The sequence below is a fragment of the Protobothrops mucrosquamatus genome, unplaced genomic scaffold (genome assembly GCF_001527695.2).
Source record: "Protobothrops mucrosquamatus isolate PMUCROS unplaced genomic scaffold, P.Mucros_1.0 scaffold411, whole genome shotgun sequence".
Taxonomy (NCBI): Eukaryota; Metazoa; Chordata; class Lepidosauria; order Squamata; family Viperidae; genus Protobothrops; species Protobothrops mucrosquamatus.
The window spans coordinates 167,453-182,879 of record NW_015386740.1 but is presented as its reverse complement, the minus strand read 5'-3'; the positions used below and the strand labels follow the sequence as shown (position 1 = coordinate 182,879).

At 34.3% G+C, this 15,427-nt stretch overlaps 1 protein-coding gene across 1 annotated transcript in view; it reads right to left on the bottom strand.

The window, feature by feature from the left end:
* The window catches only part of LOC107287655 (neurobeachin), a 129,544-nt gene that overhangs the window by 51,279 nt on the left and 62,838 nt on the right, over positions 1-15,427 (bottom strand). The window contains exons 18-19 of the mRNA XM_015816182.1: positions 7,177-7,304; positions 4,718-4,779 (exon numbers count right to left, since the gene is read on the bottom strand). Of these exons, the coding sequence (XP_015671668.1) occupies positions 4,718-4,779; positions 7,177-7,304 (190 nt within the window). The remainder of the gene's footprint in view (positions 1-4,717; positions 4,780-7,176; positions 7,305-15,427) is intronic.

The following is a 15,427-nucleotide window of genomic DNA, read 5'->3' as shown; positions in this document are numbered from 1 at the left end:
CGGAAGTCCATCCTTAGGAGAGAATGATCTGACCATGACAGGGGCTCAATAACTATCTCCCCTAATACCAGATCATTCTGCCACTGGCCTGAGACAAAAATCAGATCCAACGTGTGTCCACCCGTGTGAGTGGGGGCATGTATTAATTGGGTCAAGTCCAAGGCCGTCATGGAAGCCAAGAACTCCTGAGCTGCCGCCGCCGTCTCACCCACTGATGGCAGATTGAAATCCCCCAAGACCATAAGTCTGGGGGTCTCAACTGCCACCCCGGCTATCACGTCAGCCAGCTCAGGCAGGGCTGTTGATACATAGCAGGGAGCCATAGCTATGGGGAAAAGATACAAAAACTAGGGAGCTGGCAAAAATAAATTATTTTACTGAATGTAGTGATCAAACAGGCTTTAGTCAATAGGATAAGGCTTCAATCCACAGGAAAAACTCACTGAATGAAGTTCATAAGATTAAAAATATAAAAATAAAGTTAAAACCTCAATGAAATGTTTTAATATGGAATCTAATGTTAGAAAAATATCAAGTTTTTGAAACTTCTGGCTTTATTTTACTCTTATTTTAATAGCTATTATTAGTTACTGTGCTGGACCAGTCAGTTAGCTAGAAATGTGTTAGAGTATTTAGCATTTACAGGGTTAATGTTGTATCCCTAAAAGAACTGTATGTTAGAGCATTTAGCATTTAAAGGGTTAAACACTGTTTCCTTAAGAGATGGCTTATGGGGAATGTAGTTTAGCTTTTAGTCAGACCCATTTCTTATCTAGTCAGTGGGAGGGGCTTCAAAGTTTATGACTGTACTTCCTGGCTATGTTTATGTAGAAGCCATTGTGTAAGACAGACACGAGGTGGTGTATCTCATAAGAAACATGGGGTGAATCTACCTTTAATTTTTCACACCACAAGAATGGAGAAGATTATGGTATGTTCATCAGAAGAACTCTTCTTGACTGTAAGTTATTGTTTGAGATTCCTGAAGAATAAATAATCTGAATATTAGTCCATTTTTTGGAGTTTATTTGTCTGCGAAGAACAGGATGAAAGCAGATATCTTGTTTGGATCAGAACAGTTACTACTATTGCTTTTATGGCTGGATTATACTGAACTTCTAAAATATTTCTATAGGCAACCAAAAAAGCTAATACAATCTTTGGTTGTATAAATAGAGGCATAGAATCAAAATCACGTGAAGTATCAATACCACTTTATAAATCCTTAGTAAGACCACACCTGGAATACTGCATCCAGTTTTGGTCACCACATTACAAAAAATATGAGACTTTGGAAAAAGTACAAAGAAGAGCAACTAAGATGCTTAAGAGTCTGGAGACAAAAATATATAAAGAACAGTTGCAGGAATTGGGTATGGTCAGTCTAGAGAAAAGAAGGACTAGGGGTGACATGATAGCATTATTCCAGTATTTGAGAGGCTGCCACAAAGAAGAGGGGTTCAACTTATTCTCCAAAGTACCAGAAGGCAAGATAAGAAACAATGGATGGAAACTAATCAAGCAGAGAAGCAACCTGGCATTAAGGAGAAACTTCTTAATAGTGAGTACAATTAACCAGTGGAACAGCTTGCCTTCAGAAGTTGTAGGTGCTTCATCACTGGAGGCTTTTAAGAAAAGACTGGCTAGCCACCTATCTGAAATGGTATAGGGTCTCCTGCTTGAGCAGGGGGTTGAACTAGAAGACCTCCAAGGTCCCTTCCAGCTCTATTCTGATTGAAGCTAGTCATTATTTAGCAACCACAATTGGGACTGGCAACTCGTTTATGATAGGCTGCTCAAAATAATCAGTGTGGGAGCATGGATAGCATCTCTATAATATCTGCAAGCCCAATAGGGATATCTTGCCTCTTTTCTGCAAAAGAATCTGTCTATATTGCAGATTGAGCATTATTCATATAGCTGGCTACATTCCAGTTTACATGTATGTCTCAGGCAGTTCATCCTTAAGTACTTTTCTGTTCCACTATGTATTTACTTTTTTACCTTCAAAAGCAAAACATTTTAAGAACTTCCTTTCCCGTCCACAGAATGAAATAATGCAGGATTTTTTTTTCTACCAGCTACTGTCATTCTAAACAAGTAGCCTATTTCCCAGGTAGACTGCCACCAGCTAAAAAAACAATTGGATTAGATTATGTCCAAACTATGTTCCAATTACCCTTGGCCTCTAGGATAAGAAGGACAGGATGTTGGAAGAGAACCATCTTGGCTCTCTATATCCTAACTAGAAGTGCAGCCATAAAAAGATTATATGATACGGTTTCATATTTCATGAACAATACAATCATTAGAAAAATGTAATGATCTCTCTCTCTCTCTCTCTCTGTGTGTGTGTGTGTGTGTGTGTTTCTCTCTCTCTGTGTGTGTGAATGTGAGAGTTCTACTAGATGTATACTGCTTCTATCATGAATATTTTATGTATTGGAAAAGACATTTTTAAAAAATATTGTTGCAACATATATGCATCAACTTATATAACAACCCTTTCTTGTTATATGTTTAATCAATTAAGAATTCCTTCTTCAGGTGATGGTCAATTCTTAACTTTTATTTTCAACTTCTAGAAAATAGCTAAGCATTTTATGTCCTTATTAGAAATCAGCTGAATCTTCCTCCTCTTAGCAAGATAATTCATTAATATCATTTGAAACATTGAAGTGTAGCCCTTTGGATTTCCTCTTCACAAAGTACAACACCTTAAATTAGGGGTGTCAAACTGCTGGCCCGCAGGCCGATTGCATCATACAGAGGCCACACCCACCCCAGCTCCGGGAATGCAAAAAAAGTCGTGATACATCGTGACACATCATGTGACATGGCCAGTGCCTTAAATAAACCATTCTCATGATTGTGGGACAGCTGTGGAAGCTAATGAGGTGAACTTGGGAAAAAGACACAACTGTTTTAATGTATTGAGGAAAATTGCTTCCCTTGCATTTTTGCAGAATTACTCTAAGCACTATCTGGAGGTCAAATCGGAAGCACTATACAGTTCTATAGTAGACTCCAAACAGTTCTAGAACTTAAAAAATTGAACGTTTTCTTTATTTTGTGAAATTACAAAAAAAATCTGATCTGATATTTGGGGGCGGAAGTAAAGTGAAAGTTTATTATAAGCCCATCTAACACTGCCTTTAAAATAATGTATTTAGTTGGAATATATATAAATATTAACTAAATATATATTCCGGAATAACATTTCAAGTTTAAAAACAATTGGTTTGTTTATTGCATAAATTCTATATAAGGTTGAAAGGGAAGGTGAAAAAGCAAAGAAGCTTGAATTTCTCACTCTTCCCACAATCAATATTTGAGGCACATTACATCTCTAGAGTCCTTAATGGCAGGAATTCCTGGAGCCAGCAAATGAGTAATGTTAAACCTATGATTAGATGATGAGACCATCAAAACACACTAAGCTGTAATGCAGCATTCCACTTTAACTCTGTGAGCTGCAGTTAAAACAAGGAGCAGAGAAGAATATATTGTATTAGTCCAGTTTAAGCATCTGCCTATGAACAGCTTCAGTGTTCAGTGTTCAGAATTCAGTGGACTTAAATATTTGGGACTTTCTTAAACCAAGGATTTAATTATTATATAACAAGTTTTAAAAGTTTTTTTTTTGCAAGAAAAGTTTTGAAACTCAACCAGAATGAACATTCCAAATACAGACATCTTTTATTTAGAGTCCTCCCCTCTTTTTTGGGTGTGTGTGTATGTGTTTTGAAGAATCAGTTTGTGGATCATCAAAATGTGAGTAAGCAAAGTATATTTCAGTTATGAGACTTAATTCTCATTTATGACAGCATTGCACATTTTAACATCTGCAAATATAATTTTATTATTAAAATGTGGCTTTACATTTTAATAGCAAGCATACAGCTCTTGTAAATATGCCATATTTACAGGAATAAGCACTTTAACTATTATTTTATATCAGGTTTATTTAAGGGAATACAAAGAAGTGTGAAAAGAAGTAACTTTATTCAAAAGCAGATATTAGATTATTTGCAAAAAATAATATACCAGATTTAAATGACAGCTGATCTTTCAATTCAGAATAATTCTTACCTTTTGATTTATTATCTATTAGAATAAAAACAAAGTCACATCTCCAGATTTATATTTTAAATGGTTATTTTTCCTGAACATGCGTGATGCCTGTCCTACAGCAATTGCCCCAATGACTCCCAAACATGCACATCATTTATATTCATGCGCATATCTGCAATGCGTTTTAATCACATGCTTCCAATTGTCTATTAGGTGTTATATTACTATTTATCAATATCAAAGTTTTCAATGTCATGCCTTATATTAAGTGATTTTACAGGCAATATTGTCAAAAAGAAATACAAACCAAATAATTAAACAAATTGCTAATAATTGCTAATAAATTGCTGACATGAATTTTCTGTTCTTGAGATCAGTTATTATAATTCATTTAATTATGTGTTATTTTGTTAATTGGATATCACATTTTCTTGAGGTCATATTCAATGCTTATTTAAACAAAGAAAAATAAAAGTGTCATTATAATGGAGTTTATAACACCAGTTCAGTCGCTCTATGAGCTCTATAACAGTAGCAAATAGTTACTTTTTCAATATACAGGTGGAAATGCATGCATCCAATAATTGTGTTTCTCCAAAGAAAAAATGAAAGTAGTATTTGTAAAAACCAAGAATCACCTTACTTGTGAACAAAGAAGCATAACAAGTTCAACCACTGAGGTGCTTGATTTCATGCAAACCAGTCCTGTAAAAAAGTGAAAACAAAGCACTAATTATAAGTTGCAATGTTAAATTGCATTTTTTCTCAAATAGTTACATAGGTTAGATCCTGTAACATTTCAGTAAGACATATCTAGCAACGACTGCTCAGAATAATCTCCAATTATCTTAAATCAGAAACCATTTGTGACCCAATTATATGTGTTTTCCACTGAACAGTAAAGTCAACCTTATATTATATAAAACATGGAAAGAGCCACAAACTGGCACAAAAGGAATTCTATACGTTTCAGAAATACGAAGCCACGCTATTTGCTCAATTTGACACACACAGACAGAAGAACAGATTATTTCTATATTGATTGATTGAATGAATATCACATGTTGTTCTTTTATTTGAAGATTCTAGTATATAATGGAAGCTGAACTCTAGCACCAAAGCAAACTTCTTGAGTTTTAATTTTTAAATTTAAGTATCACACTATACAAGATTTCAAAGGAGGACACATACATATTTGCATATAATTGTATTATATTTGCATTTGTGTATTTACCATAATATTACCAAGACAGACAGAATGACAACATCACAAGGTCTTCATCTATATTCACTTATGCAATGATTAAGAGCAGAGATAATACTTTGAAACAACTTGGATGAGTGAGCAGTATAAACTAGTGNGATGGATGGATGGATGGATGGATGGATGGATGGATGGATGGATGGATGGATGGATGGATGGATGGACGGACAGACGGATAGAGAGACAGAAGACAGACAATACTTTGTATCATTAATAAATAAATGAGTGGTATCAATCCTGTTTAAGGCACTAATATGGGTTTATAATTAGTAGCTTAGTGATTTTCTATCAATTTATTCATTCATTTAGCAAGATCAATTACTATGCTGTACTATAAAATACTAAATATAAAACATATTATATTATGAAACTGAAAAATTAGATATTATATTTACTTATGTTATTGTTTTAAACAAAGGACATACTTTTCAACTCCCTATATATCTTAATAGTTTATGTTTAAGAATAGCCTTTTCATCAGTCAGTTTGCAGGTGTTGCCATCAAATATGCTACATATAGATTTGAAAAGATTCTTATTTTGCAAAGATATGTCCCTATAATAGTATTGAACTTGAAACAATGAATCATATTTTTATGATCACACAATTGTGTTCCAACACCTAATTGATAAGTATTCCTTGGAGTCAAAATCATATACTGTATGCCATGCTTCTGAATGATGGAAATGTTTTTGATTCTATTGCTATAGGCAAACATTGAATTAGCCTCAAGTACACTGACATATGGATGTTTTCACTTAGCAGATTATATAACAATATCTAGGTGAGAGTTAGATGTAATCTAAATGGGGCATTTCCAACTATTTGTGAAAAAAGTATAAGACAACTATAGCATTTTTCAATCTTTACAGCAACACTTTAACCAAAAAGTAGATAAAGTGCAGCAGCATCCTAATCAGCAACCTGATTTAGGCATTCCAGTGTTATTTATGCCAATGATATAGTCCTTCTGTCTACAAATTTTATTGGCCTTAGAGGACTTTGAGGATATTAGCTCATTACTGTAGTGAAGAACATTTACACATTCATTACAAAAAACCTAAAATAATAATATTTGCCCAAAGACTGAAGTTGTACAAGTGAGACATCGTTGGTTAATAGCTTGAACACTTCAAATACCTAGGAGATAGTACAGTATTCAATAGCTCAGGTAGCATGGATCACAAATGAAACTTGTAACACTGGAAAATCAAAACAAATTATTGCTTTCCTGTTTGGTCAAATCAAAGACCAAGTGACTTGCCCTTGCAAAACTTAATCTGTATCCCCTTTTTTTCAGAAATTATTGAAATAAATGAGGGTATATACAAAATTAAGATTTGCTATGTTACCATTCACAGTTCACCAGGGCACATAAAGTATATTCTGTATTTCATATATGGACCATCTCTTTCTTTATGGATCTAGAGCAATTCAGAGTGTTACCTGTATGCCACTATATTGCAAGTTTGAAGAGAAACTCAGTAGAAATATGTTACCCAAATGTTATTAAAATTTCAGAACTATTTTATTCTGTACTTTTATCAAATAAGGATGAGCATCTCGCCCATAATTTGGCAAAATTCTATTAAACAGCTTGCAGTGTCACAGAGAACACAATATCTATACAAACTGTTATTGTTGGTTGTGTGGATCAATTGCTATTGTTGACTGTGGTATATCAATATACTTTAATTTATTTATAGGAGTACATTAATAGTATGGAATTACATGTATACATTTAGTCGGTTTATGAACAGTTAATATGGTTGGCCTTCGACTGTAATACAAATTAAACATGTAAAGAAATAATAAAACAATTAGTGAATATGTACTACCTTCTATTAGAAGCTCTTGCCCATGACTGCCCAACAATGTGCGAGATAGGAATGGGGCAAAATCCACAAAGATTTCCCGAAGAAGAGGAGCCACTTTTTCCAAAGCTCTTTCAAGCTTCGCAGTTATGCTGTTGAAAGCAAAGCATAGTGAGGTAAACAAAGCCATCATTAAGCAATCCAAAGCTGTTTAAAGTAGATGGATAAAATAATTAGTAATGTAATTTAAACTAGGGCAGTGTCAGAATGCTTTGTATCTAATGAATCGGTCAGAAATTAGTTTACCCAGTTTTCACAGATTTAATAAGGGTAACATATTTCCCACAAAAAAATATGTAATACGAAGGTAAAGTCTGCTTTAAATTGATTTTGACTCTTGGTGATCTCATGGAGATAAGGGGTTTTTTTGACACATTCTGGGTTTGTCTCTATAGGTAGTCCTCGGGTTAGAATGGCAGTTGGGACTGGAATTTCTGTCAATGAGCTATGCTGTCATAAAGTGTGATGTCTTGTGACCACATCGCTTAGTAACGGCAATTCCAATAGTCCCAGGACTATGCAAGTCATTATGTGGGAAGATTCAGGAATCCTAGGTAAGGAGTGAAGGGAAATGTGTGGGTGTTGCAGGGAGAGAAGGGTATGTAGGCGAATTGTTGAGGGCTAGAGTGGGTCCTGGGGAGGGTGGGGCTGGGGCTGGCAGGGGCTGTGGGTGAGTGTTGGGAAGTGTGAGTGAGTAGGCAGGACTGAGAGCAGGCACTAGGGAATGCAGATGCGCAAGGGAGTGCTATGGGTGTGTGCTACAGAGTGCTTGAAATCTATACTGTCAGCTCTTGTATTGATTTTGTTTGTGGGAAGTTGCCAGAGAATTAAGCAAATGGCAATCACATGACACTAGGATGCTACAGTGTGATATATGCAAACTAGTTGCTAAGCACACAAATTGCAATCACATGATTCCAGGGATGGCGCAATGGCTGGAACTTTTAGGACTAGTCATAAGTACCATGTGTTTAGTGCCGTCATAATGAACGGTTGTTGACTAAATGGCCATAAACTGAAGGCTATCTGTAACTTTGAGCTTTCTTGTAGTTTCCCATTCGAGTATTAATGTTTGTCTGCCTTGCCTGTATTTGGAAATCTTCTATCTACCTTTAAAACAAATGTATTTATAGCAGGTTACTATAGGATAGAAGCTGATTTCAAACTTTCAAAAAACTCCAGAAATTCTGTTGCATGCTAATTTAAATTATTAGACCCCCACAAGTGTATTTTGATCTTTAAATGTCCTGTATCATGGTCCATATTATCTATACAAAATATTATTCTTAGCTACCAATAGGCAACAACAAACTGAAGAAACTTATAAATGCTGTTAAAAACACATGATACAGAAAACAGAATCAAACCATATCTGCTTAATTAAAAACTAACTTCACAGTCAATATAGCTTTTCTACAAAAGGACTCCCTAAATAAAATATCTGCTGAGGAAAAAAAGAGAGAATTTCATCACAGAGAATTTGGTTTTATTGCACTGGAGAAGTTCCTTGTTATAGTGACTGTAAAGGCCCTTTCTTTCATGTCTACAAATGTATTTCTAATGAAGTACAAAAATGTTTAACAACAATTATGATATTTCAATTCACCTGACCCAAAAATATATCTCAAAGATTTTATTAAACAAAATCTATGTTATGAACTCTACCAAGAAACAGAAAATAGGGAGAGAAGTTATTCTGTTGTTAGAGTATGTGCTCCTTATAACTGAACCTGGTAAATAGTCTTTTTACAGCTTCCTGAAAGAGATACAGTAGTCCAAATAATATGTATCTGTGATTAGACCAGGAATGTATTATTTAGTACACAAGGCTTAGCTATGGAAACACAGTTTCCAGCACCACTGTGATGTGGACAACTAGTTTCTGGAGTCAATAGTTTGTCTAAATGGAGTCTGTGGGCTGCCAATCACAAGGCTAAATTCCTATTTCCTGACTTTAATTTCAACTGTCTAGTCTAAGTTTAAATAACAGGATTATGATAATGCCAGTCTTATGGGACTAGGGAATTGCCAGTATGGGGCCTGTCAATTTAAACTGTTAAAGAAAAAACCTAGTTTGAGGATTTTTAGGTAAGAGGCGCAATTGTGATGCACCCTCCCAATTCACAACTTCTTTGTTCCTGGCAGTATTGGCAATGTGTTGGTCTGGAACTTCTGTTGGAATCTGAAGAATGGCAGTTATACTGTCCTGTCCCTCCCCCCCTTCTGCTTTCCTGACTCAATTTGTAGGGCCAGTAGTATCACCATCTCCCTCCCCTCAGCACCCAAAAAAGAAGTCTTTGGCATCCAGATATGGTCACATTCATCTCCCATTTCTTGTTAGTGTCACAAAATTTATCATGAGGATGCTGCATGTTCCCATCCAATATACCTCTTTTCAACCTGAACTACTGCCCTTTATTCCCAGTCAGCTCAACAAATTCATGCTGATCATTATGCAGACTCAGAAAGCGATCCTGACTGATGATTATTTAAATTAGGTAACAGTCAGTTCCTACACAAGTAAGACACTATGAGCAGCAGAAAGCTGGACTAGTAGAATGAATAAACTGTGGATTCTCCCTATGTGTTGATCATTCCCGCACAGCAATCTGGGTGACAGACTAAGGACCCTCAACATCACTGTGCTTCTGCCATTTATCCTTCTAAATATGCTGCCCATCATGCCTTACTGGATTTATAAAAAAAAACTCTACCAAACCCTGTCTGTACCCAACTCAGAATCTGAGACTTTAATCAAGAATGCCCTCCTGTATGAACTGCACTGGTTACCATTGTGCTTCCAGGTGCAATTCAAGATGCTGGTGGTTACCTTTAAACCCCTACGTAGTTTGGAACTTTGAGTACCTGAGGGATCACTTTTTCCAAGAATCTCTATCCATCCAACCAAGCCAAGCAGAATGGGCATGTTACAGATCTTATCAGCCAAAGATTGTTAGCTGGTGCGGACCAGAAGGCAAGCTTTTTCTGCAGTAGCCTCTGATTTATGGAACATCCTCCTGTCAGAGATCCGAGTGGCTTCAATGCCTGCTACTTTTCATAAGGACCTAAAAACCTGTGTATGGTCCTGGAGCCTGGGGGGGGGAATGAATGTGTTAAGAGCCTATTTCTTGTCTATATTGCTAACTGGCCAAATATCCTGTTTTTGTGTAGGTTGAATTGGATGTTTTTAATGTTTTTATTTTACAGATTTTACTGCTTTTATTATTTTAAAATGTTTTTTTAATGCTAACATATTTTCTGAATGGTAAGCCTCCCAAAGTTATTGACTGAGATGGCCAGCCACAGAAATTGAACAAATAAACAAACAAATGCTTAGTTTAGGGATCATTTTGTAAAACTGCTGGCATACAGTAGGCCTGATCACACACCTGCCTAACTAGGGGAGAGTCTGAGGGCCCAGAGTTGATCAAGTGTGGTATAAATGGACTTGGGCTTGTCCAGGCAGTAAGCAGCTGGGTCTAGCAGGTCAGAAAAGAAATACCTATTTTGTTTCAGGAGCCAGAGTTGAATTTCATGAGGTATACCTTTACCTGTTCCAGCACATGCACAACCTGAGCCTCTTATTTGGAGTAAGCAAATTGTAATTCAAGAATGTTTATGATATACTTCATTAGTTAATCTTTTTGATGTCTCAAGACTCTGCTTTTTTGTACAGATGTATATATCTATCATATCCAGACACCAGTTTGCAGTTCTAAATAGTTAGAGTAGTTAGAACCACTACTAAGAATACAGAGGTTCAAAACAGAGACTGGGGAAAGGGAAGGGATTGCAACTTTATAGCATAGTTTACTTATTTCTTTCATTAAACTATCAGTAAATTATAGGCCTAAATGAATTGTTAAATCAGTCAATCTTTAATGCAAGCTTTCTAGGTGGTAAAAGAGGCGTTCAAATTGTCTCTCTACTGCATTGCCAAGGAAGCAGAGAAAACATTGATTTCTTACTTCCTCTTATATGATCGTTTTCTGTTGTTTAATCTCATCCAAAAATCTTGTGGTACTACAGTATGCAGCCTTACAGAAACACTGTTCCAAATTTTTAACAACCTGGATTTTGTCCAAAACAGTTCAACCAACTATTTCCTTTCTTGTTATTTTCCTCAACAAAATGCTATTCTCCTCGTCAAAAGCTAAAATATATATTAGCAACTCAACAGAGAGAACAGAGAAAAACCTCTACCCTTTGTGATTGGTAGAACTCTCCCCTTGCCTTTCAGGGGGAGAGTTCCAATAATCAAAAGGTGGTAATGATCAGTGTAATATAGGTCAAAAGCACATATACTGGCCATTACAGTATTTGATTTTTCTGTTATGGCATTTATTTCCTAGTAATTCTTTCATGAAATCATTCTGTCATTTTAACAAGAAGTGCTATAAGGCAGCCGTGAAGGAGAGTAGAAAGGATTATGCTGACTCCTGACATCCCACAGCAGATATTTTAAAAGGTTATGTATGTTCTTAATATAAACATGACATTAAAAATTGAAGTTTTTCCCTAAAATTCTTCTTGTAGAGAAATGTTTTTTTTTACCCACAATGTATTGCTCAACAGATTTACATTATCTCTGGAGACATGGAAAAACCTTTTAGCAGTAGAAAATTAGTACTTTTTTATTTTACTGTTTAAACTATGTGTAGCTGCATTATAGAAACTGCAAGAAAATAAAAGTCCTTTTATGAAAAATAATACTTTGTATAAAATCCAACTTCTGAAACACTGGCAACTACAAGGAAGCATTCCAAGAACTAAAATCTTACATTGAATTCAATGGTCCTTTTTCAAACCAGAAATATGCTACGCTGTGAATCATGCAAGAGCTATACGACATTTCCTCTTTTGTAATGTTAATATAAATATAATTATAAAATTGCAAAACAAAAATTAATAAGGCACCTCATGAATAAGTGAAAAACCCAATCATGCAGATGAGGCCTTAGAACTTAGAATAACAGAGTTGGAAGGAATGTTGTAAATCTTCTAATCCAACATCCTGTTCAAACAGAAGACCCTATAGCATTCCAGATAAAGGACTATATAATCTCTTCTTGAAAACTCCAGTGATGGAGTAGCCCCAACTTTGGAGGCCTATTATAAAAGACCTCAAGAAACAATAAACTTGGATATACAATCCACTTGTACTCTTGGCAAAGCTGAAGTTCAGATAAATAATAGCTGCTCTTTTACAACAATATTCAAAATATCATGAAACAAGCAAAGATTTCAGTTTAACATTATATCTCAGTGAAAAAGATGACAATCAGCTTTCTCACATTGTCCAAATTATATAAAATGAAGAACAAATTCTATCTCTTTGCAATCTGATTATAGAGATCTATATATCTCAATATAGATATAGTTTACTGGATGGAAAAAAATAACCTCCACTGTTTATGCACCACATCCCACAATTAAAGGTAAAAAATATGATTATTTTATCTTAGCTCAATCTCCTATAAATCAAGATATTATTTCTAATATTAAACAATTCTATGAAAATATCCAGTTTATTTTAATGCAGAAAATCCCATAACTGGTTGCTAATACATTCACTCTCCCAAAGAACTATCATCATAAGTAACCTTTTCTTCTTCAATCATAGGTTTTTGTCATAATCTAACTTTTACCCTTCTCCCATGTTCTGTCTCTGAAATATAATCATACAAACAACCAGCAAAGGATTGTGAGAAAGCAAAACATAAATAAAAATATATATTTTAAACTGATTTAAAATTAAAATTGGCTCAATTGTATTTTTTTTAAAGGACTATGTAATGTATAATTAGTGACTCTGTGTAAAAAATTGTCAAACTGAAATCATCAAGAGAGAATTCATGACCAGTTTACAATTTGATGGAAGCCTGCTCGGTACTGCAAAACATAGCTGTTTTTCTTACTTCTGTATCATTGTAACAATTCAACAATTTTTATAATTTTGAATTTATATTTCAGGAACTTAAAATTGGAAACTTAACTGATTAATTATAAACAGTTATAGGTAGATAGTAATATTTGAAATTATTTTTCCTCAGGAAATGTGTGAATCCTGTCTAAAAAAATAAAATTTCCTCTATAGTCTATCTTTTTTATTTCAAAAATTTTACTTACTGATTTTTTTCAAATATTTATAGCCATTCATTTCATATATGGCTTACAAACAATTAAAAAAAGCTTAAAAAAGAACAAAAAAGAATAGAACAATTTTTAAAAGGTAACACAAAAACATAAAAAACCGTCATAAAAAATAGCTGAGGCAATCAGATTTAGCAATAACATTCAGTATAACCACTCTGCCAGCTATGCTACATTCCCTGGTTGCCATAGTCAGTTGTAAAACCATGTTTTCAGTGTCTTTTGAAAGACCAGCAGGATATTCTTATATTTACATTTATATATTTACATCAGCAATGTTCGCTATCTGAGAAAATACCAAAGCAGAAATAGGATTATTAATATTATATTAATTATGATTAATTTCCATATAATATGGTTATAGTCCATGTTTGTACTTCAGTGAGTTTCTAAAGCAGTACATTTTATTTCAAAGACCTAGAAGCCTTTACAAAGATATTTGTTGCTAACAAGTTCTATGCCATTCATTTTTTTTATCCACTTCTATACTAATCTATAAAGCATACCTCATGTTTTCAGCTGAATCCTCTGGCATTGGTGCAACGGTTTGAACGGCAGGAAGATTCTTACTAGTAGCACCATTCACAAAACTAGATGATGATGATGATGATGAAGATCCTGAATCCACTGCACCTATCCACCAAAATAGAATATATTCAGTCTGAAAAACAATGCATCAATTTCACAGTAAATCATAATGCATCTATTTTCTATGCATTATAACTCTGGAGTGCTATTACTTATAGACAACATTTCTCTGTTACAAAGACCTGGCAACTAATAATTAAAAACTGAATTAAATAAATAAAAATAATTTATTCAGTCAGTCAGAGGGTACTCCAAAATTCAGTTAAAATCATTCATTCTTTTTTCTTAACTATATACCAATATGCTATACTACAGATATTTACTTTCAAGTACTCTCATGATTAATTATGAAATTATTTAAATTATAGAAGAAATTCTTCTAGAATATCTTGCCCATAGCTACTTTATAGTCCAAATATTTCAAAAGTGTTATAACTATTCTTCACGAATATTTTTCATAAAGATACAAACTCATACATCCTTTTTGAACAAAATGTCAAACCCCTCCCGGTGATTTAAACGAACAGTAATTATAAAAGTCAAGGCTAAGACATGATCCTCTTTAAAATTACCACATAAAAACAGCAATAAGCACTTCCAGTATCATCTAGTGCTAATGGAAATAAAAATAAACATGTGGGAGTATCTGATCTCCATAAACCAATAAGATGACATTTAACGCCTTCAGTAAATTAGTCACTGTTCTGAGTATATCTAGTTTAAAAAATCCCAAAGAAATATTATAAACAAGATGTTCTGAGAAACATGCTCAAAATTACTATAAACAGATGTTGGCATATGTTTGTGGCATATACAATAGAAGACATGAAAACAAAAATATGTTGAGTACAAATGATACCATTTACACCAATGCAACCAGCATATGGAAAGCAATAAACTACAGTTATAATGAAATCTATGAACAGTATCCTTGATGAATTATCCTATTATTAAGCATGACCATGTTGAACAGTTTTTCTTTTTATAGAATATGCTCACTTCAGTAAGCATTTCCACTAGGAAAGTTTTCATAAAAGGCTTTAAATATATCTTCCAAGATATTTTAAATTAATCTAGTCAGGTGTATTCTACTTCTATGAACTAATTTTTAAAAAAATCAAGGACTGCTTAAGTACATTAGGGGCATTTCCACATAGCAGATTGAGCTTATAATGCTGATATCCTTCAACAATTTTTCCCTTTTTCCAACCACTAACTGAATTGCTTGATTTAGAACATGGGTGTCAAACTTGCCGTGTCACGTGATGTGTCACGTCATATCACTTTTTTCGCATTGCCAGAGCTGGGGTGGGTGCGGGCCGGCAGTTTGACATCCCTGATTTAGAAGATAAATGTTCTGGGGAACTTTTCAATTTTCTACACATTAGGAAGTGAGAATGCTTAAAGGTATTTATTACAAAAGGATCGCAAATATAAAAAAGATACCAACAGCAAAAAAAAAAAAAAAAAAAAA